General features: G+C 48.6%; 1 protein-coding gene across 1 annotated transcript in view; it reads left to right on the plus strand.

Annotated features, from left to right (window-relative positions):
* TM9SF3 (transmembrane 9 superfamily member 3) overlaps positions 1–18,917 on the plus strand; it is a 110,202-nt gene that overhangs the window by 42,713 nt on the left and 48,572 nt on the right. Inside the window, exons 5-8 of the mRNA XM_075348827.1 lie at positions 6,540–6,617; positions 7,799–7,930; positions 8,974–9,140; positions 10,727–10,821. Coding sequence (XP_075204942.1) covers positions 6,540–6,617; positions 7,799–7,930; positions 8,974–9,140; positions 10,727–10,821 — 472 coding nt within the window. The remainder of the gene's footprint in view (positions 1–6,539; positions 6,618–7,798; positions 7,931–8,973; positions 9,141–10,726; positions 10,822–18,917) is intronic.

Raw genomic sequence — 18,917 nt, forward strand, 5'->3', positions numbered from 1 at the left:
ACACACACACACGATATATATGTAATCTACAGTATATTACATAGTGTATTACATATTTACAATTTATTAGTTTTTTGTGTTCTAAAGTTGTATCCAATAAATATATTTTATGTTCTATCCAAATATCTTGATTATTGTATCATAAAAATGATTAAATGTCTGATGTTCACATACACCTGTTCATGTACTCCAATACATTTTTCACCTAACTATAAGCAATATACGTAGGAGTCGGAGTCGGTGCAAGAGAAATGTCGGAGTCGAAGGTTTGGCTTACCGACTCCACAGCCCTGGTTGGGGAAATTCTGAACACTCCCCTGCATCCTATTTAATAATGTACCCATCCCCCAAAAATTGTTGGGTTCAGTCTTTGTATAGAGACCTACATGGGGAAGTCCACCAAGCACCTAATATACTAACGGAAAGGTACAATTTTTATTTGAGCAAAATCCTCCAAGATGTTGTATTCATTTAACGCACAGATCTGCAGACTCTAAAGCACCACTCCAGCTTTTTTTTTTTATTTTTAATTTCACTATCTGAGTGGTATTACTAACATCTGTTCCCTGTCCTTAGTAATATACTTACCAGCTGCTGTTTTCTTCCTTTCCCGGTGCTGCTCTGGTCCAGTTCTGCCATCTTGTGATTGCAGCTCCTGAGTTGTCAGCTAACATTGACAAGTTCTCACTTTTAAGGCTACGGTTCTACTTGCTCATAGCTTCCATTGCGAGAGCATTAGAAGCGATATGCTAATTACCCTGTGCTGCGAACGTCAGCTGTGGGTCATGCGACTGATGCGATCTTGCGATAGTATCACAGCTGCGGAGAAGAGGGAGAGAGCACTTTCTCCCCATCTCCTTCGCTGCCTGTCTCTGCGCACATCGCACTGCAGTTAAATGACATAAGAGTGCAATGCAATGTTTAACACGCTCCCATAGACTTGATTGCGTGAGCCGAGAATCACTGCCAAACACAGCATGCTGCGATTAATTTCTCAGGCCAATATGGCGTGAGAAATCAGTCGCAGATGGACGCTACCTCATAGTTTTGCACTGGTGTGAGTGCAGTCCGATGTTTTATCAGATTCTACTTGTCCATGCAAAACTTAAAGGGGTTATCCAGCTTATTTTGCTTTTTTTGTTATTTACACTATTGGGCTACATTGGGGCAGGTAAGTAGATAGTGACCACTTACCTGCCCTGCTGTCAGCTCCTCTCCCCAGGCTCAGAGTGGTCATGTGACTGCTCCTGCTGTGATTTTGCTGCTTCCGGTCATTTCATGTCAACATGGGCAGGACCATGTTGACATGCAAATCTTCCACTGCATGTTGCCGCCCTGCTGGGCTGTACAGTGCGATGAGCCCCGCCCCCTCCCTGTGCGCTGCTATCTGTGCCCTGTATGTGCTGGACAAACACAGGGTTGCCCTCTCTGTCTAGGACACGTAGCGCTGTTTGCCCAACAGTGTCTTCAGCTCATTATGTTGTATGGTGCCAGGGCAACTGTCCCCCCCCCCCCCCCGTGCGCTGTCTCTGTGATGAATGCAGCCTCCCGTGCTCCTCGCTTCTGAATACAGTCAGAAGCAGGGATGTCATCTGACACCAGCGAACAACAGCACTGAGCTCTGTATAGGACACTGCAATCATCACCGCACGGAGAAGAGACAGCATGCTGCATGGGTGAGAAGGGAGAGCGAGCGGGGGGGTGAGGGGGCAGAGAAGAGCGTGCACGGCTGACAGAGTGGGGGGCTAGAGAAGAGAGTTCATGGGTGACACAGCAGGGGGGCAGAGATGAGAGTTCATGGGGGTGAGACAGGGGAGTGCTGGGGGGGCAGAGGAGACAGTGCAGTGGGAGAGGAGTGCATGAGGGGGGATTATGTATAATCTATAACTCTGGGGTGTGTGTGTGTGTGTGTGTGCGCGTCCGTCCGTCCGTCCGTCCGTCCGTCCGTCCATCCATCCATCCTATAGACTCACATTAGGGGCTATATATAATTTTCATTACATAGTGTTCATTTATCTCTCAGGTGCTGGTGCAGTATACTGACAAAAGAGAATGTGTGTGCAGAGGGCGGGCAGAGGGTGTGGCTGGACACTGAGGCAGGGGGCGGTGCCAGCTGTGACTGTGGGTTTGGCAGTCAAACATGTCATGTTAGGTTGTGCTGAATGTAAACAAAGAGCTGCAGAGAATAAAGTGAAAAATCAAGAGAAACAAAAGTTAGAAAACCAAAAAATAATATAGGGGGTGTTTTATATGACAATACAGCACAGATTAACTTAATTTTTTTTTGGAGTTTGTCGGACAGCTCCTTTAAGTGGAACTGTGCCCTAACTTGGACAGTGTCAGACTTACAACATCCGGTCCATCCAGCAAACACTTGAGCGATTCAGCTAGTCAAAACAAGGGAACTGAGACAGTGTGTGCAATGCACAATGTCAAGACTTGGCAGATAGATAGATATATATCTATCTATCTGCCATCTGCCAAGTCTTGACATTGTGCAGTGCACACACTGTCTCCGTTCCCTTGTTTTGAGTAGCTGAAATATATATTTCAGCTACTCAAAACAAGGGAACGGAGACAGTGTGTGCACTGCACAATGTCAAGACTTGGCAGATGGCAGATAGATAGATATATATCTATCTATCTGCCAAGTCTTGACATTGTGCAGTGCACACACTGTCTCCGTTCCCTTGTTTTGAGTAGCTGAAATATATATATATATACCGTATTTTTCGCTTTATAAGACGCACCTGATTATAAGACGCACCCCCAAATTTGGTGAAGGAATAGAGAATTTTTTAATAAATGGGGTCCGTCTTATAATGCCAGTGTCCGTCTGACAAATCATATAGGGTATATGTCCCTCATAGCCCCCCCCCATCCTAAAATTAGCCCTCTGAATCTGGATATGGCCCAGCGATGCCACATGTCCCCTATGCCTGGCACACATCCTCTATGGCTGGCACACAGCCCATTGTGGCGGCACACGGCCCCATATGGCGGCACACGGCCCCATATGGCGGCACACGGCCCCATGTGGCGGCACACGGCCCCATATGGCGGCACACGGCCCCATGTGGCTGCACACGGCCCCATGTGGCGGCACACGGCCCATTGTGGCGGCACACGGCCCCATATAGCGGCACACGGCCCCATGTGGCGGCACACGGCCCCATGTGGCGGCACACGGCCCCATGTGGCTGCACACGGCCCCATGTGGCGGCACACGGCTAAAAGCAGCAGCATGGGGCGATATATAACACAGGGAGCTGTGTGCCAGCAATAGTGGGCCGTGTGCCGCCACATGGGGCCATGTGGCTGCACATGGCCCACTATTGCTGGCACACGGCCCCATGTGGCTGCACACAGCCCACTATTGCTGGCACAGGGCCCCATGTGGCTGCACACAGCCCACTATTGCTGGCACATGGTCCCATGTGGCTGCACACAGCCCACTATTGCTGGCACAGGGCCCCATGTGGCGGCACACGGCCCCATGTGGCTGCACACGGCCCCATGTGGCTGCACACAGCCCACTATTGCTGGCACATGGTCCCATGTGGCGGCACACGGCCCCATGTGGCTGCACACGGCCCCATGTGGCGGCACACGGCCCATTGTGGCGGCACACGGCCCCATATAGCGGCACACGGCCCCATGTGGCGGCACACGGCCCCATGTGGCGGCACACGGCCCCATGTGGCTGCACACGGCCCCATGTGGCGGCACACGGCTAAAAGCAGCAGCATGGGGCGATATATAACACAGGGAGCTGTGTGCCAGCAATAGTGGGCCGTGTGCCGCCACATGGGGCCATGTGGCTGCACATGGCCCACTATTGCTGGCACACGGCCCCATGTGGCTGCACACAGCCCACTATTGCTGGCACAGGGCCCCATGTGGCTGCACACAGCCCACTATTGCTGGCACATGGTCCCATGTGGCTGCACACAGCCCACTATTGCTGGCACAGGGCCCCATGTGGCGGCACACGGCCCCATGTGGCTGCACACGGCCCCATGTGGCTGCACACAGCCCACTATTGCTGGCACATGGTCCCATGTGGCGGCACACGGCCCCATGTGGCGGCACACGGCCCCATGTGGCTGCACACAGCCCACTATTGCTGGCACAGGGCCCCATGTGGCGGCACACGGCCCCATGTGGCGGCACACGGCCCACTATTGCTGGCACACAGCTCCCTGTGTTATATATCGCCCCATGCTGCTGCTTTTAGTAAAATAAAACTTTCCTTACCTTCTCCAGCATTGTCCTGTCTGTGTCCCCCTCCTCGGGGTTGAACTCCGGCCTCCTGCATTTCCTGCTTCTCGGCCGGTCATGTGATCGGCACGGAAGAGTGAAATCTCTTGTTCCTTATCATAGCAGCAGGAGGGAGGCCGGGCAGACACGCTGGAGGAGGTGAGTAAAAAGTTTATTATTTTACTGTTTGCAGCAGCATGGGGGCCATAGCTAACACGGGGGAGGGGGCATGTGCAAACAAAGAAGGGCGCAGGCAGATATAATATACACTGCTGCACAAGCCCATCGCCGCGGTGCACTTTCAGCACCATGGTGGTGGACAGCGGCTGTGCATATTATATGAGCGGGTGCAGGAGATCAAAGGCTGCCGCTCCCAGCTCCAAGCAGTCCCCAGCACCGCTCCAGAGCTGCCCGCACCTCCACTGGACTCTGTGTATATATATATATATATATATATACACCCCCCCCCCCGTATATTCGGATTATAAGACGCACCCCCTACTTTCCCCCAAAATTTGGGGGAACAAAAGTGCGTCTTATAAAGCGAAAAATACGGTATATATATATATATATATATATATATATATATATATCTATCTATATCTATATATATATATATATATATATCTCTCATCTATATCTAGATATCTATAGATAATATAATATATATGTGTTGGGCTTTCTATGATGAGATTTAATAATCACTTGCTGTTTGTGTCCACCATTTCCAAGTTCTTTAAGCACTTCTTTTCAAAGTTCTTTTGGCTTCTTATTCATGTACCGCTAAGCATGACTGTTCTTTTCAGCGATTTTTTTTTTATTTATTTAACCCCTTAACGACCGCGGGCCGTAAAATTACGTCCTTGCGGTCATGACGTTACTGCCCGCGGTCTGCCGGCGGCAGCATGCCGCGATCGGCACACATCTCAGCTGATTTTCACAGCTGAGATGTGTGCCTGCTAGGCACGAGCAGAATCGTTATCTGCTCGTGCCGTTTAACCCCTTATATGGCGCTGTCAATATGTGACAGCGCCATTATAAGCGCGATCGCGGTAAACTTTTACTTACCGCCCGATACCGGAAGTCACATGACGCGATCACGTGACTTCCGATAGTTGTCATGGTAGCACAGTTTCATGTGATGACTCCTGTACTACACCTGACTTGCTTTCACTTTCGATGTGCCAGCGGCACAGCATAAGAGAAAGAGAGCGTATCTGCTGTTTACAGCCTTGTAGCTGTGATCAGCAGATACTGCAGAGCGATCGGATTGCTGATCGCAATAACCCCCTAGGGGGACTAGTAAAATAAAACAAAAAGTTAAAAAAAAGTTTTAAAAAATTAAAAAAAACAAAAAAACTAAGTTCAAATCACCCCCCATTCGCCCCATTGAAAATTAAAGGGTTAAAAAAATAAAACATATACACACATTTGGTATCACCGCATTCAGAAACGCCCGATCTATCAAAATATAAAATCAATTCATCTGATCAGTAAACGGCGTAGCGGCAAAAAAATCCGTTTTTTTGTCGCCACAACTTTTGCGCAAAATGCAATAAGAGGCGATCAAAACGTAGCATCTGCGCAAAAATGGTACCGTTAAAAACAGCTCGAGACGCAAAAAATAAGCAGTCACTGAGCCATAGATCCCGAAAAATGAGAACGCTACGGGTCACGAAATATGGCGTAAAACGTGCGCCACTTTTTTCGGACAAATGTCCGATTTTTTTTTTTTAACCCCTTATATAAAAGTAAACCTATACAGGTTTGCTGTCTACGAACTCTCACTGACCTGAGGCATCACACCCACACATCAGTTTTACCATATAGTGAACACAGTGAATAAAATATCTCAAAAACCATAGTGCTATCGCACTTTTTTTGCAATTTTTCTGCATTTGGAATTTTTTTGCTGTTTTCCAGTACACTATATGGTAAAACTGATGGTTTAATTTGAAAGTACAGCTCGTTCCGCAAAAAATGAGCCCTCACATGACCATATTGACTGAAAAATAAAAAAGTTACGTGTCTCAGAAAAAGAATGGCGAAAAAAAAAACGGAAAGCGAAAAATCGGCCGGTCGTGAAGGGGTTAAATCTAGCATGGTCCTAGGCTGCAGGAAAACCATATTTTTATTTTTTTTCTGATAAATTTCTGAATGCAATTCTGATCCCACCCACATATCCCCCTCTTTTTTTTATTTTTTGGAAACACTAATAAGTGCAATATAATTCTGCTTATGGAAATGCTTAATTGATATTCATGTTTCTTGTACTGTAGGTTAAGTGGAAAAAGTCTGATGTCCGGTTTGAAGATCGATTTGACAAGTACCTCGATCCCTCATTTTTCCAGCATAGAGTATGTATCTCCCAGACACACAGTCTGGCTTGCTTGCAAATATACAAAACCATTTCTACTGTAAAATATTAAGTTACCTTTTCAAAAAGCTGCCTTTCTTATATTTACATTTTCACTCAATGTTAGATGACAACTGCCAGTTTCACCTTCAATGTACCTGTTGTTAATCACTTTTGAAATTGACTATTTTTAAATTCCCTTCTATTTTCCCTATCCTAGTGTGTGTGTGTGTGTGTGTGTGTGTGTGTGTGTGTGTGTGTGTGTGTGTGTGTGTGTGTGTGTGTGTGTGTGTGTGTGTGTTTCGTTTGAGGAGTCTCAAATGGGACATCACAGGAGGCTGGAGCTGCAGTCAATTCTCCACAGTGTCCTGGAACAAGAAGTCATTGGGGGCAGATCTGCGATCATTCGCCAAACCTACTGTCCCTGCCGTACCCTGATGACATCCCAGTTCAGTAGGTGATTGAGAAGTGACTACATCTTCAGTCGGGGCCCTAGTCACTAATGCTGCAGTCTCTTTCCATGAAACTATCATCTCCAGGGCTCAATTATAAAAGCTGTGTAAGCTGTGTGAGTGAGACCGACATCACCACCTGATGACCGTTTAAGGGCAGTGATAGAAGCAGGATGAGTGACCCCACTGCTTCTATCATCATCTGGGTCTGGCACCGGTGTCACTTGCATTGCTTTTATAACTCACCACTGATTAGTTTTAGAGAAAGAGGCTGTGGTGTTGGAAGCAGTGACTGGCGGCGGCTGAAGATGTGGTCACTTCTCACCCACCTCTATTGAACCAGGATGTCATCAGTGGACGATTGTAACAGCATTTGTGGAAAGTGACCATAGTGCTGCCCCCGATGAGATCTGTTTCAGGAGGGGCGATATAGGATGCTGAGAGTAAGTGCAGCCCCAGCCTCCTGTGACGTCCTGTAGAAGACTCCTCTCAACTGTCACAGGATGTGATGTAGAAAAAACATGTATAGAAGATGGCAAGTAAGGGAAAAGTTTAGGGAATGTAATGATCAAACTAATTACAAAAGTGATTAGGGCTTAAAAATAGGTATTATACAGGGTTTTATAGGTTTCAGAGCACTCCTTTAAATGTGGGAGAAACTTTTCTCCAATTGATACATCTTAAGAATAGAAATGCCTGTTACTGATGTTTCTGTTCCTTTTTTTTCTAGATACACTGGTTTTCAATCTTCAATTCTTTCATGATGGTTATTTTTCTGGTGGGCTTGGTGTCTATGATTCTTATGAGAACCTTGAGGAAAGATTACGCCCGATACAGCAAAGAAGAAGAAATGGATGACATGGTACAAGTTTTCACATACTTCTGCAATGTAATGTTTTTAAACAATCATTCTAGTAATTGAGGGGTTGGTAGTAGACATGTCCTAAAAAAATAAACATTTTGTACAAAAGACACGCGAGACGGTGGACTGCGGCTCCAGAGTTGCTGATCTTTGTGACCACCTGTGTTACTGATCATTTTTATGATAAGATGTAAAAATATGAGAAAAGTAATGTTAGTGGAAATGAACGTACATAAATAGTTTTATTTTATATTTGCCTTCTAAAATCCTGCACATAAAGGTGAAATAAGCCTTCTCATCTGCAGGAAGCCTAAGGCTATGTGCCCAGGGGGATAGTGTCCTCTGGATATATCCGCACGACATTCCACAGGAGCTCCCAGAAATCCGCAGCACAACTTTGACTGTTTCCATGCTGCGGAATGTCCTGCGGATATGGTGTGGTCATTCTGCATTGAGCATACAGTAACATGGCTTTGGCACTGCATCCTCAATGCAGAACAAGTGCTGGAGTGATCAGGGTTCATACTCACCTCCATCACGCAGCACTTCATTTTACGGCCATGTCTATCAGTGTCTACACTGTGCAGGAGAAGGTGGGCGGGCCTAATCTGACCGGAGCTCGTGCAGGGCCCTCCCACCACCTCCTGCTGCCCGCTCCTGGCTCCACCGCGCGCCTCTGCACTGGAGGAAGTGACTCCGGTGTCTTATATTAAGGCAGGTAAGTATGGGATCCTGTGGAATTATTCACAGGCTGCAGATTTTTCCGCACAGAAATCCTCATTATTTACACTGCGGAAAAAAACGCAGCATGGGTACAGCACTCCCCAAATGCTTTAGAAATGGCTGCGGACTCGCTGGTCTGCGGATTTTTGAAAAATCCGCGGAATTGCCGCGGAAAAAATCGCGACAAATTCCGCAAATTTTCTGCAGCGTGGCCACATAGCCTAAAGATTTCCCACAGGTCCAGGTAGAAAGGTCATTTTAATGCTGCTATTCTAGAGTTGAAACAACATTTTCTTAATTTTTTCCCTTTCTTATTGCAGGATAGGGATCTAGGAGACGAATATGGCTGGAAGCAGGTCCATGGAGATGTCTTCAGGCCGTCAAGCCACCCCCTGATTTTTTCATCACTTATTGGATCAGGATGTCAGATTTTCTCAGTTTCTCTTATTGTAATAATTGTAGCCATGATTGAGGACTTGTATACAGAGTGAGTATTAAACAGGCAGGAGTAGCATCACTGCTTGATCCTTTAAGTTGTCTCTATTCAAGATGTATAGTACATTCATCCGACATTGGACATTTATCCTCTATCCACTGCTTAAAGAGGTGGTTCACTACTCTGAAATAGTGATTACATCTCTTGTTAAACTGATAGGGAAGTCTTTTTCTAAATACCTTGATCAGCTAATTCTGCCTGTGAGCGGCAATATTGCGGTCCACTCATCCCCATGAAGGGGACCCCTTGGGCTCCATGACCTCTGAGATCTGGTGACGTCACGTCAACTTCCTGTTGACCTGACCTTACCGCAGCCGGCCCCTGTCTCTCTGAGTGACTGGGCTGTGGTCAGCGTTTCACCGGTCGTCACAGCCTCGCATCCCTCCTTCTTGCTGCGCTCTACAGTGAAGGAGAGCGCGTGCGACATGCTGCACTGTGACGCTGGGCTGTGATGAGCGGTGAAGCGTTGCCCACAGCCCAATCACTCGGGAAGATTGAGGCCACCCCAGTGATGTCGGGTCAACTGAAAGTTGACGGTGTATCACCGGATCTCAGAGGTCATGGAGCCCGGGGGGGTCACTTCATAGGGATGAACGGACCACAATAGCGCCGCTCATAGGGCAGAATTGGCTGATCAGTTTTACAGGGATGTGGTCACTGCTGCAGAGGGGCTGATGGGATCATCCGATCGCTGTACTTGGCTGGTCAGTGTCTTGTCTGTCAGTCATTGGAGCTGCAGAGCACAGGCTTCACCACCGCTCTAGTCAACTGTTCTCTAACTGTACATTGGGTGCGACCCCCAATCTAGTGATCATACATGGATCACATTTCATATTGTCCTTTATTGCACTACCCCATTAAAAGGCAGACTCCATCCAGAGCTAGTTTCCTGTGTTCATCCAAGAATGTCCATGTCTCATCTGCTCGTGTTATTGCTGCTTCTGTGACAATGTTACACCCGGAGTCCACAAGGATAAATCTCTCATGTTGGCGCTGGAGCTTCCGGCCTTATTGGTTCACACAAGCTCTTTATCCAACTTACTGCAGATAATTAGAGCCTCCTGTCACCCAGCTATAATGGAGACTACAATTAGGCCCCCAATATTCCCGTAATATGCTATTAGAGCAGTATATAGTCATACTATCCTTCCAACAGGTATATGGTCCAGGATTTCTGGCTTACCCATTCTTGTATAATATGGCAGTGAGACATTGGTGGCATAGCTCTGGGCAAGCAGGTGAAATCTAAACCTCAGACATGACGCTGGATTACAGGAAACAGAGTACAATGTAGTGGAAGCCCAGCACTGAATACACAATCCGTATGGGGCAGCTATAATGGAAAGTTGTCTTCTGTAAAGAGCACCTGCCTCCAGGTCAACATGGTCAGGTTTTGATGAAATAAAATAAAGATTGACCACTTTTATCACACCCCCCCTTTTAGACTGTGAAATACGTGGTCTGACATGTCGCACAGCTTTTGTGGTCCCCGGGTTTAATTCTACAGTGATGTACTTGTGCATTAATTGAAATGATCTTTATGCGTATAATTAACACATGCTATTTCTCATCTCCAGGAGGGGTTCAATGTTGAGCACGGCAATATTTGTGTATGCTGCAACATCGCCCGTCAATGGATACTTTGGAGGAAGTCTCTATGCCCGGCAAGGAGGTAAAGTTGTGGCGTGATTTCTATTGCAGAATTTTAGATCACATATTTGCTGATTATACTTACCAACATGTATGCAAAATATGAATTGTAAAAAATGAGAAATGGGGCATGTTTAGCCTCTGTAGGGATTGCACTGTAAACAATAATCAGGACTTTTGGTTGTAGTTAAAAAAAATTCTTTCTTTATCGTTCCTTTGGGAGACCCATACCATGGGTGTTTAGCTTCTGCCTCCGGAGGACACACAAAGTACTACACTTAAAAGTGTAGCTCCTCCCTCTGAGCTTATACACCCCCTGGTAGCCAGTCCTAGCCAGTTTATTGCTTTGTGTCAGGAGGCATACATCCACACATGCATTCTCATCTGATTTGTTTGACTTTTGGAAAGAGTTTGAAGAAAAGCGGGTCCATGTCTGGACTCCCGTCATGTCCCTTCTCACCCCACTGTGTCGGCGGTGTTAAGGTTGATTTACAAGGCTGCAGCCTTACATGCCGCGCTCCTTCACCATCCCTTCTGGGCTCTGGCTTGAAGTGGGAGCCAGCACGGTCTCCATGCCTGGCTGGAGTCCGGTCTCAATCCACAGCCCCTTGAGGATTCTGTTGGACCGGAGCACTCATCCCCAGGGACATGGCCCTGCGTCTCAGCAGCTAAGTACCTGAGACGTTTATGTTGGGGGTCCCGGTTCTTTATTGTAAGGGGAGAGTATGCTGTATGTGATTGTTTTAACTTTTCCGGGGGATTCTCTAGCTTTTGCCTGAGAACCGCGCCGATGGTGCCTGCTTGTCGGCCTCGCCGCTTAAATTTAGGCCCCGGCTTCGCCGGAGTCCTAGTTTCATTTTCCTGCCCTCGCATGTCACTCATGCAGAGGGACAGGTTCGGCTCCTCCCGGCGGCCGTTCTACACAGGGGAGGGACACTCCCCACTGCTGGGGCGTCCCTCCTTCCCTGCAGGTCTCTCTAGCCCTCCAGTTCCCGCTCTTTTATAGGAACGCCCCCTAGTCATTTCTCGGGCAGAGTTCACTCTGCTCTGGGACATCCTGCATTCTGCATCTCTGCTGAGGTGCTGCGACTGGGGGACCGGGCTTCGGGATCTGGAGGGCACACAACACCGCGCTCAGCGGTCTGGTAAGCCACAGCCGGTCTCCGGTTGTGGACCTCTGTATACCAGCAGCATGTTTCACACAAGGAGCAAGGCCCAGTGGTCTCTCAGGCTGCGGCTGCACCTGTGATTGAACCCCCGGCCTGGGTAGAGTCCTTTTCTAGGTCCATATCCCAGTCATTTGCTGAGTCCATGGGACTTTTGTCCAGGACTTTGATGAATATGCATCAGCCCCCCTCACAGGGTGCCTCTAATACTCTTGACAGAGGACTCCTATCCTCTGACCTCCGTCCATCAGAGCTCACGGAGGATTCATCATCTAATCCCAGACCCCGTCCTTCTAAGAGAAGGCGCAGGGTTTCCTCCCCCTCCCCATCCCACAGCTCTGTCTCAAGAGCTGACTCTCAAGATGAGGAGGATGCCCTCACTGGGGGGTCGGAGGCTATGTATCCCATCGATTTCTCTGAGGGTGACTCAGATCTTAGTGATTTGATTGCTTCTATTAATTCTGTGCTGGATCTCAATCCGCCAGTATCGGAGGAGAAACTCTCTTTGGCAGAAAAACATCAGTTTACCTCGCCTAAGAGAGTGAAGAGTGTGTTCTTTAACCACTCCAGTTTTCAGACCGCTGTGACCAAACCCAGGGCCTGCCCTGACAAACGCTTTCCAAAGCGTGGTTCTGAAGACCGGTTTCCATTTCCACCTGAGGTGGTCAAGGAGTGGTCTCACTCCCCAAAGGTAGCCTAGACACCGGAGGGTCTATCAGCCCGGACCGTTGTGTCGGTGGCTGATGGCACCCCACTTAAGGATTCCACTGACCGTCAGATTGACCTTCTGGCCAAATCTGTGTATGAAGCTGCGGGGGCCGCGTTTTCCCTATCTTTTGCAGCAGTGTGGGCTCTCAAAGCCATCTCTGCTTCTCTAGAGGAGATGCATTCCCTCACCAAGGAATCTATGCCTGAGATGGTTACCTTAACTGCTCAGGCTTCAGCCTTTTCATCTTATGCCATGTCTGCCATGCTAGAGGCTGCTCACCGCACTGCGGTGGCTTCAGCTAATTCTCTTGTTATCCGCAGGATTTTGTGGCTTAGAGAGTGGAAGGCAGATGCTTCTTCCAAGAAGTTTCTTGCTGGGCTCCCTTTTGCTGGTTCACGGCTGTTTGGTGAACAGCTGGATGAAATCATTAAAGAAGCTACTGGCGGGAAGAGTACTTCCATGCCACAAACAAAGACCAGGAAACCCGCCCAGGGTAGGAATCAATCGAGGTTTCGTTCCTTTCGTTCCTCTAACTGGTCATCCTCTAAGCCTTCCACCTCGTTCGCTAACTCAGCCAAGGATCAGAAATCCAACTGGCGCCCAAAAGCGCGTCCGCAGAAGACCGCAGGAGGTTCTGCCACTAAGGCAGCTTCCTCATGACTCTCGGCCCGCTCCAGCCACGTCCTTAGTCGGTGGCAGGCTCTCCCACTTTGGCGACGCTTGGTTAAAGCAAGTCTCCGATCAGTGGGTGAGAGACATCATATCTCACGGCTACAGGATAGAATTCTCTTCCAGCCCTACAAACAGATTTTTTTCTCTCAACTCCCCCCTGCTCCAAGGCCGCCGCCTTCTCGCAGGCCGTGGCGTCCTTGCAGGCAAACGGAGTGATTGTCCCAGTTCCCGCTCAGGAACGGTTCAGAGGTTTTTACTCAAATCTCTTCCTAGTTCCAAAAAAGGACGGTACCTTCCGGCCCATCCTGGATCTCAAGCTTCTCAACAAGCATGTCCGGGTGCGGCATTTTCGCATGGAGTCTCTGCGATCAGTCATTGCCTCTATGACCCAAGGGGAGTTCCTGGTGTCCATCGACATCAGAGATGCCTATCTACATGTGCCAATCGCAGTGTCACATCAGCGTTGGTTACGTTTTGCGATAGGAGAGGATCATTTCCAATTCGTGGCTCTCCCCTTCGGGTTAGCCACGGCCCCTCGGGTATTCACCAAGGTCATGGCGGCAGTGATTGCGGTTCTGCACCTCCAGGGGTTAGCAGTGCTTCCTTATCTGGACGACCTTCTGGTCAAGGGTACATCCAACGCAGACTGTCAGCGGAGTGTTTCGCTCACTCTCGCCACCCTAGCCCAATTCGGGTGGATTGTCAATCTTCCCAAATCCACTCTGACTCCGACCCAGAGTCTCACGTACCTAGGGATGCAGTTCGAGACTTTGCCGGCACTTGTGAAGTTGCCCTTAGACAAACAGCTGTCACTCCGGTTGGCGGTGCGCTCTCTCCTGAGGCCCCGCCGTTATACCCTCAGGCGTCTGATGCAGGTGCTGGGTCAAATGGTGGCCTCCATGGAGGCGGTTCCCTTTGCCCAGTTCCATCTGCGTCCTCTGCAGCTGGACATTCTCCGCTGTTGGGACAAGCGGCCTTCCTCCTTACAGAGGTTAGTGGCTCTGTCGCCACGGACCAGGAGCTCTCTTCAGTGGTGGCTTCGACCCCTCTTCATGTCCCAAGGGCGCTCCTTCCTGACTCCGTCCTGGGTGATTCTCACCACGGATGCCAGCCTATCCGGCTGTGGAGCGGTACATCTCCACCACAGAGCACAGGGCACTTGGACTCCGTCCGAGTCAGCCCTTTCAATCAATGTTCTGGAAACCAGAGCTGTGCTTCTAGCTCTCCTAGCCTTTCACCACCTGTTGGCGGGCAGGCACATTCGAGTCCAGTCAGACAACGCGACAGCGGTTGCCTACATCAATCATCTAGGCGGGACACGCAGCCGCCTGGCAATGTTGGAGGTCCTACGCATTCTTCAATGGGCGGAGGACTCCAAGTCCACCATATCCGCAGTCCACATCCCTGGCGTAGAAAACTGGGAGGCAGATTATCTCAGCCGTCAATCCGTGGATGGTGGCGAGTGGTCCCTGCACCCGGCAGTGTTTCAGTCAATCTGCCGCAAGTGGGGCACTCCGGACGTGGACCTAATGGCATCCCGTCACAACAACAAGGTTCCGGTTCACGTGGCTCGCTCCCACGATCCTCAGGCCTTCGCCGCGGACGCTCTGGTTCAAGACTGGTCCCAGTTTCGTCTGTCCTACGTGTTTCCCCCTCTAGCTCTCTTGCCCAGAGTCCTGCGCAAGATCAGAATGGAGGGCCGTCGAGTCATCCTCATTGCACCGGACTGGCCCATGCGAGCTTGGTATCCGGACCTGCTCCAACTGTCCGTGGAGATGCCGTGGCATCTTCCGGACCGTCCAGACCTGCTCTCGCAAGGTCCGTTTTTCCGCCCGAATTCTGCGGCACTCAAATTGACGGCGTGGCTCTTGAGTCCTGGATTTTGACGGCTTCTAGTATTCCTCCTGAAGTCATCTCCACTATGACTCGGGCCCGTAAGTCTTCCTCCGTCAAGATCTATCACAGGACTTGGAAAATTTTCCTGTCCTGGTGTCGCTCTTCCGGCCATTCTCCTTGGCCATTCTCGTTGCCGACCCTTGTCTTTTTTTACAGTCCGGTCTGCAGCTAGGACTGTCCCTCAACTCTCTCAAGGGACAAGTCTCAGCTCTATCAGTGCTGTTCCAGCGGCGTCTCGCCCTACTGGCTCAGGTCCGCACCTTCATGCAAGGTGTGTCTCACATCATTCCGCCTTATCGGTGGCCCTTGGATCCCTGGGACCTTAACTTGGTCCTCACAGTATTGCAGAAACCCCCTTTCGAGCCCCTTAGGGAGGTTTCTTTGTATCGTCTTTCTCAAAAGGTGGCCTTTCTAGTTGCCATAACTTCTCTCAGGAGAGTCTCTGATTTGGCTGCGCTCTCCTCGGAGTCACCTTTTTTGGTTTTTCACCAAGACAAGGTAGTTCTCCGTCCGACCCCGGACTTTCTTCCTAAGGTGGTCTCTCCCTTCCACCTTAACCAGGATATTTCCTTGCCTTCCTTCTGTCCGGCCCCTGTTCATCGCTTTGAGAAAGCGCTGCATACTCTAGATCTGGTGCGTGCTCTCCGGATTTATGTGTCTCGCACCGCTGCGCTTAGGCGGTGCACCTCTCTTTTTGTGCTAACCACAGGGCGGCGCAAGGGTCTCTCTGCTTCTAAGCCGACCTTGGCCCGTTGGATTAGATCGACCATTTCGGACGCCTACCAGAGTACTTAAGTGCCTCCCCCGCCGGGGATCAAAGCACACTCGACCAGAGCTGTCGGTGCCTCTTGGGCTTTTAGGCACCAGGCTACGGCTCAACAAGTCTGTCAGGCTGCCACTTGGACTAGCCTGCATACCTTTTCGAAGCACTACCAAGTGCATGCTCAGGCTTCGGCAGATGCGAGCTTGGGCAAACGCATCCTTCAGGCGGCTGTCGCTCACTTGTGAAGATAGGCTCCGCCTACTTCTTAGTTTTTCTGTTTATTCCCACCCAGGGACAGCTTTGGAACGTCCCATGGTATGGGTCTCCCAAAGGAACGATAAAGAAAAAGAGAATTTTGTTACTTACCGTAAATTCTTTTTCTTATAGTTCCGTATTGGGAGACCCAGCTCCCTCCCTGTTGCCTGTTGGCAATTTTCTTGTTCCGTGTGTTATCACCGGCTGTTGTCGTGGACAGAGTCTCCGGTTGTTCCAGTTCTTACTCGGTTCTACTTGTGGGTGGCTATTCTCCTTCAGCTTTTGCACTAAACTGGCTAGGACTGGCTACCAGGGGGTGTATAAGCTCAGAGGGAGGAGCTACACTTTTAAGTGTAGTACTTTGTGTGTCCTCCGGAGGCAGAAGCTAAACACCCATGGTCTGGGTCTCCCAATACGGAACTATAAGAAAAAGAATTTACGGTACGTAACAAAATTCTCTTTGTTCCTCTGAAAATACAATTGTGCTCTTCATGGAAGAATGCTGGATAATATTTACGTTCTTCTCAACATATAAAAAAAAGCTGTATGTTTCTCCAAGAAAACTGAGCTGAATGTTGAGGATTTTGACTTTACGTTATTTCTAAACATAACACTACTCACCAAAAGTTAGGGATATTTGGCTTTCGGGTGACATTTTAGGATGATCCTATAATGCCCTCCAACCTTTTTATGTTAACTCTGCGATCTTCTCTATACTTTTGAATGCACATGTCCAACTGTTCAGTGTTTCTGTATTTTTTTTGCATTACTTGCTGTTCTCTATCAAGGAGCTTAATGGCAAAATTCACAACAGGTGTTTGATCCATGAATCGCTCAGGAAATTTCAGGGTTCATTTGGAATTGGAATTTAAACCATCCTCATCATGTTGTTCACATTTTGACGTCATGAGACCAAGACAACCCCTAACAATCTATCAACAGCACCTCTGCCATTGCAAGACTTCAAGCAGGGTGTGTCAGATGGAAGTGGCCACTGAGCTCAGAGTGTCATCAGCAGGTTGCAACAGAGATACAGAGACTTTAAGAGTAACAGAAAGGCATAGAAGTGAATGTCCTTTGGCCACATCCCACACCGATGACCACTTCGTTGTGAACATTGTCCTTTAGAACTGGATGATGAATACCACACAACTCCAGACACATTTTAAGGGAGGTGAGAGGCACTTAAGTGTCATGACGAAGCATTCAAAACTGTTTACATAAGCATGGTCTGCTTGATAGATGGCCTGCAAGAGTACCGTACCTTACCACATCACCAGGCACAGGGGTTATCATCTTGTATGGGCCAGGGACCATCTAAGCTGGATTAGGAACTAATGGACCTCAGCGCTGTTCTCAGATTACAGTAGATTCACGCTGAGCAGAAATGTCTGCCAACGATGTTGGACATCAGAGAGAGCGCCATGCATCACCTACTGTTGTCACCAGGCGAGCCTTTAATTGTGATGAGGTTAGTGTGGGCAGGTGTGTCTAGTTAATACAGAACTGCCCTACGCTTTGTGAATGGTACAGTGACATGCCCCAGCTACTTGAATAACATCATTAATCCAGTCATTGTGCCTTTGCATGAAGAACACAGGCCTAATTTCATCTTCATGGATGACAATGCTCCAACTCATTGAGGTCACATAATTAAGAAACGGTTTCTGGAGACAGGGAACCTCAAATGGAGTGGCCTGCACTTTCTCCAGACCTGAATCCCATAGAAAACCCATGGTATTGGCGGAGTCGCCGTGCAGAGGCTCGTAACTCTCTACCCCAGAACCTCAGTGACCTGAGGGCTGCCTTTTGAAGAAGAGTGGGATGCAATGCCTCTGCAGGCAATAACCACTTGTGAACTGCAGGAGACGTCGTTGTCAGCTGTGAATGATGCTCAAGGTCACATAACCAGTTATGACATTGCCCTTTTTTGTTGGCGTGTATATCCACCACTGTTGCTTTTGGCTTTTTTCCCAGTAAATTGTTCCAGTAGAGGAAATCACCATTGCAGACTTCTAATTAGGTGCCCTACTTTCATGATAAAATATCTCTGTACTTTTTGTTACTCATAAATTTCACCCGAAAGCCAAATATTAACTTTTTCTAATGGTTCATGTATATGTATTAGGCCTCATCTACACAACTGTGCCTAAATGTGTACGTAAAAGGTACCATGTGATCATTGCTTTGGATCAGTGTCCTCAGTGAACGGTCAATGTTTTTACCATCAGAGGTCAGTGTTTTTCACTAACTGATAAAGAAATTACAAATCTTCTCCTATACTTTGCAATGTTACACGTACAGTACCTTTATCAATACACTTTCATCACAGATTTGATAGTAGAAACAGAAATGTCCCATTGACAGGGAAGTTAACGCTCTGTTAACTTTTTTTTTCTTCGTCGCTCTATTGGGAGACCCAGACGATTGGGTGTATAGCACTGCCTCCGGAGGCCACACAAAGCAATTACACTAAAAAGTGTAAGGCCCCTCCCCTTCTGGCTATACACCCCCAGTGGGATCACTGGCTCACCAGTTTTCTGCTTTGTGCGAAGGAGGTCAGACATCCACGCATAGCTCCACTGTTTGTAGTCAGCAGTAGCTGCTGGCTATATCGGATGGAAGAAAAGAGGGCCCATGTGGGGCCCCCAGCATGC

This window comes from Anomaloglossus baeobatrachus, chromosome 5, assembly GCF_048569485.1.
Source record: "Anomaloglossus baeobatrachus isolate aAnoBae1 chromosome 5, aAnoBae1.hap1, whole genome shotgun sequence".
Taxonomy (NCBI): Eukaryota; Metazoa; Chordata; class Amphibia; order Anura; family Aromobatidae; genus Anomaloglossus; species Anomaloglossus baeobatrachus.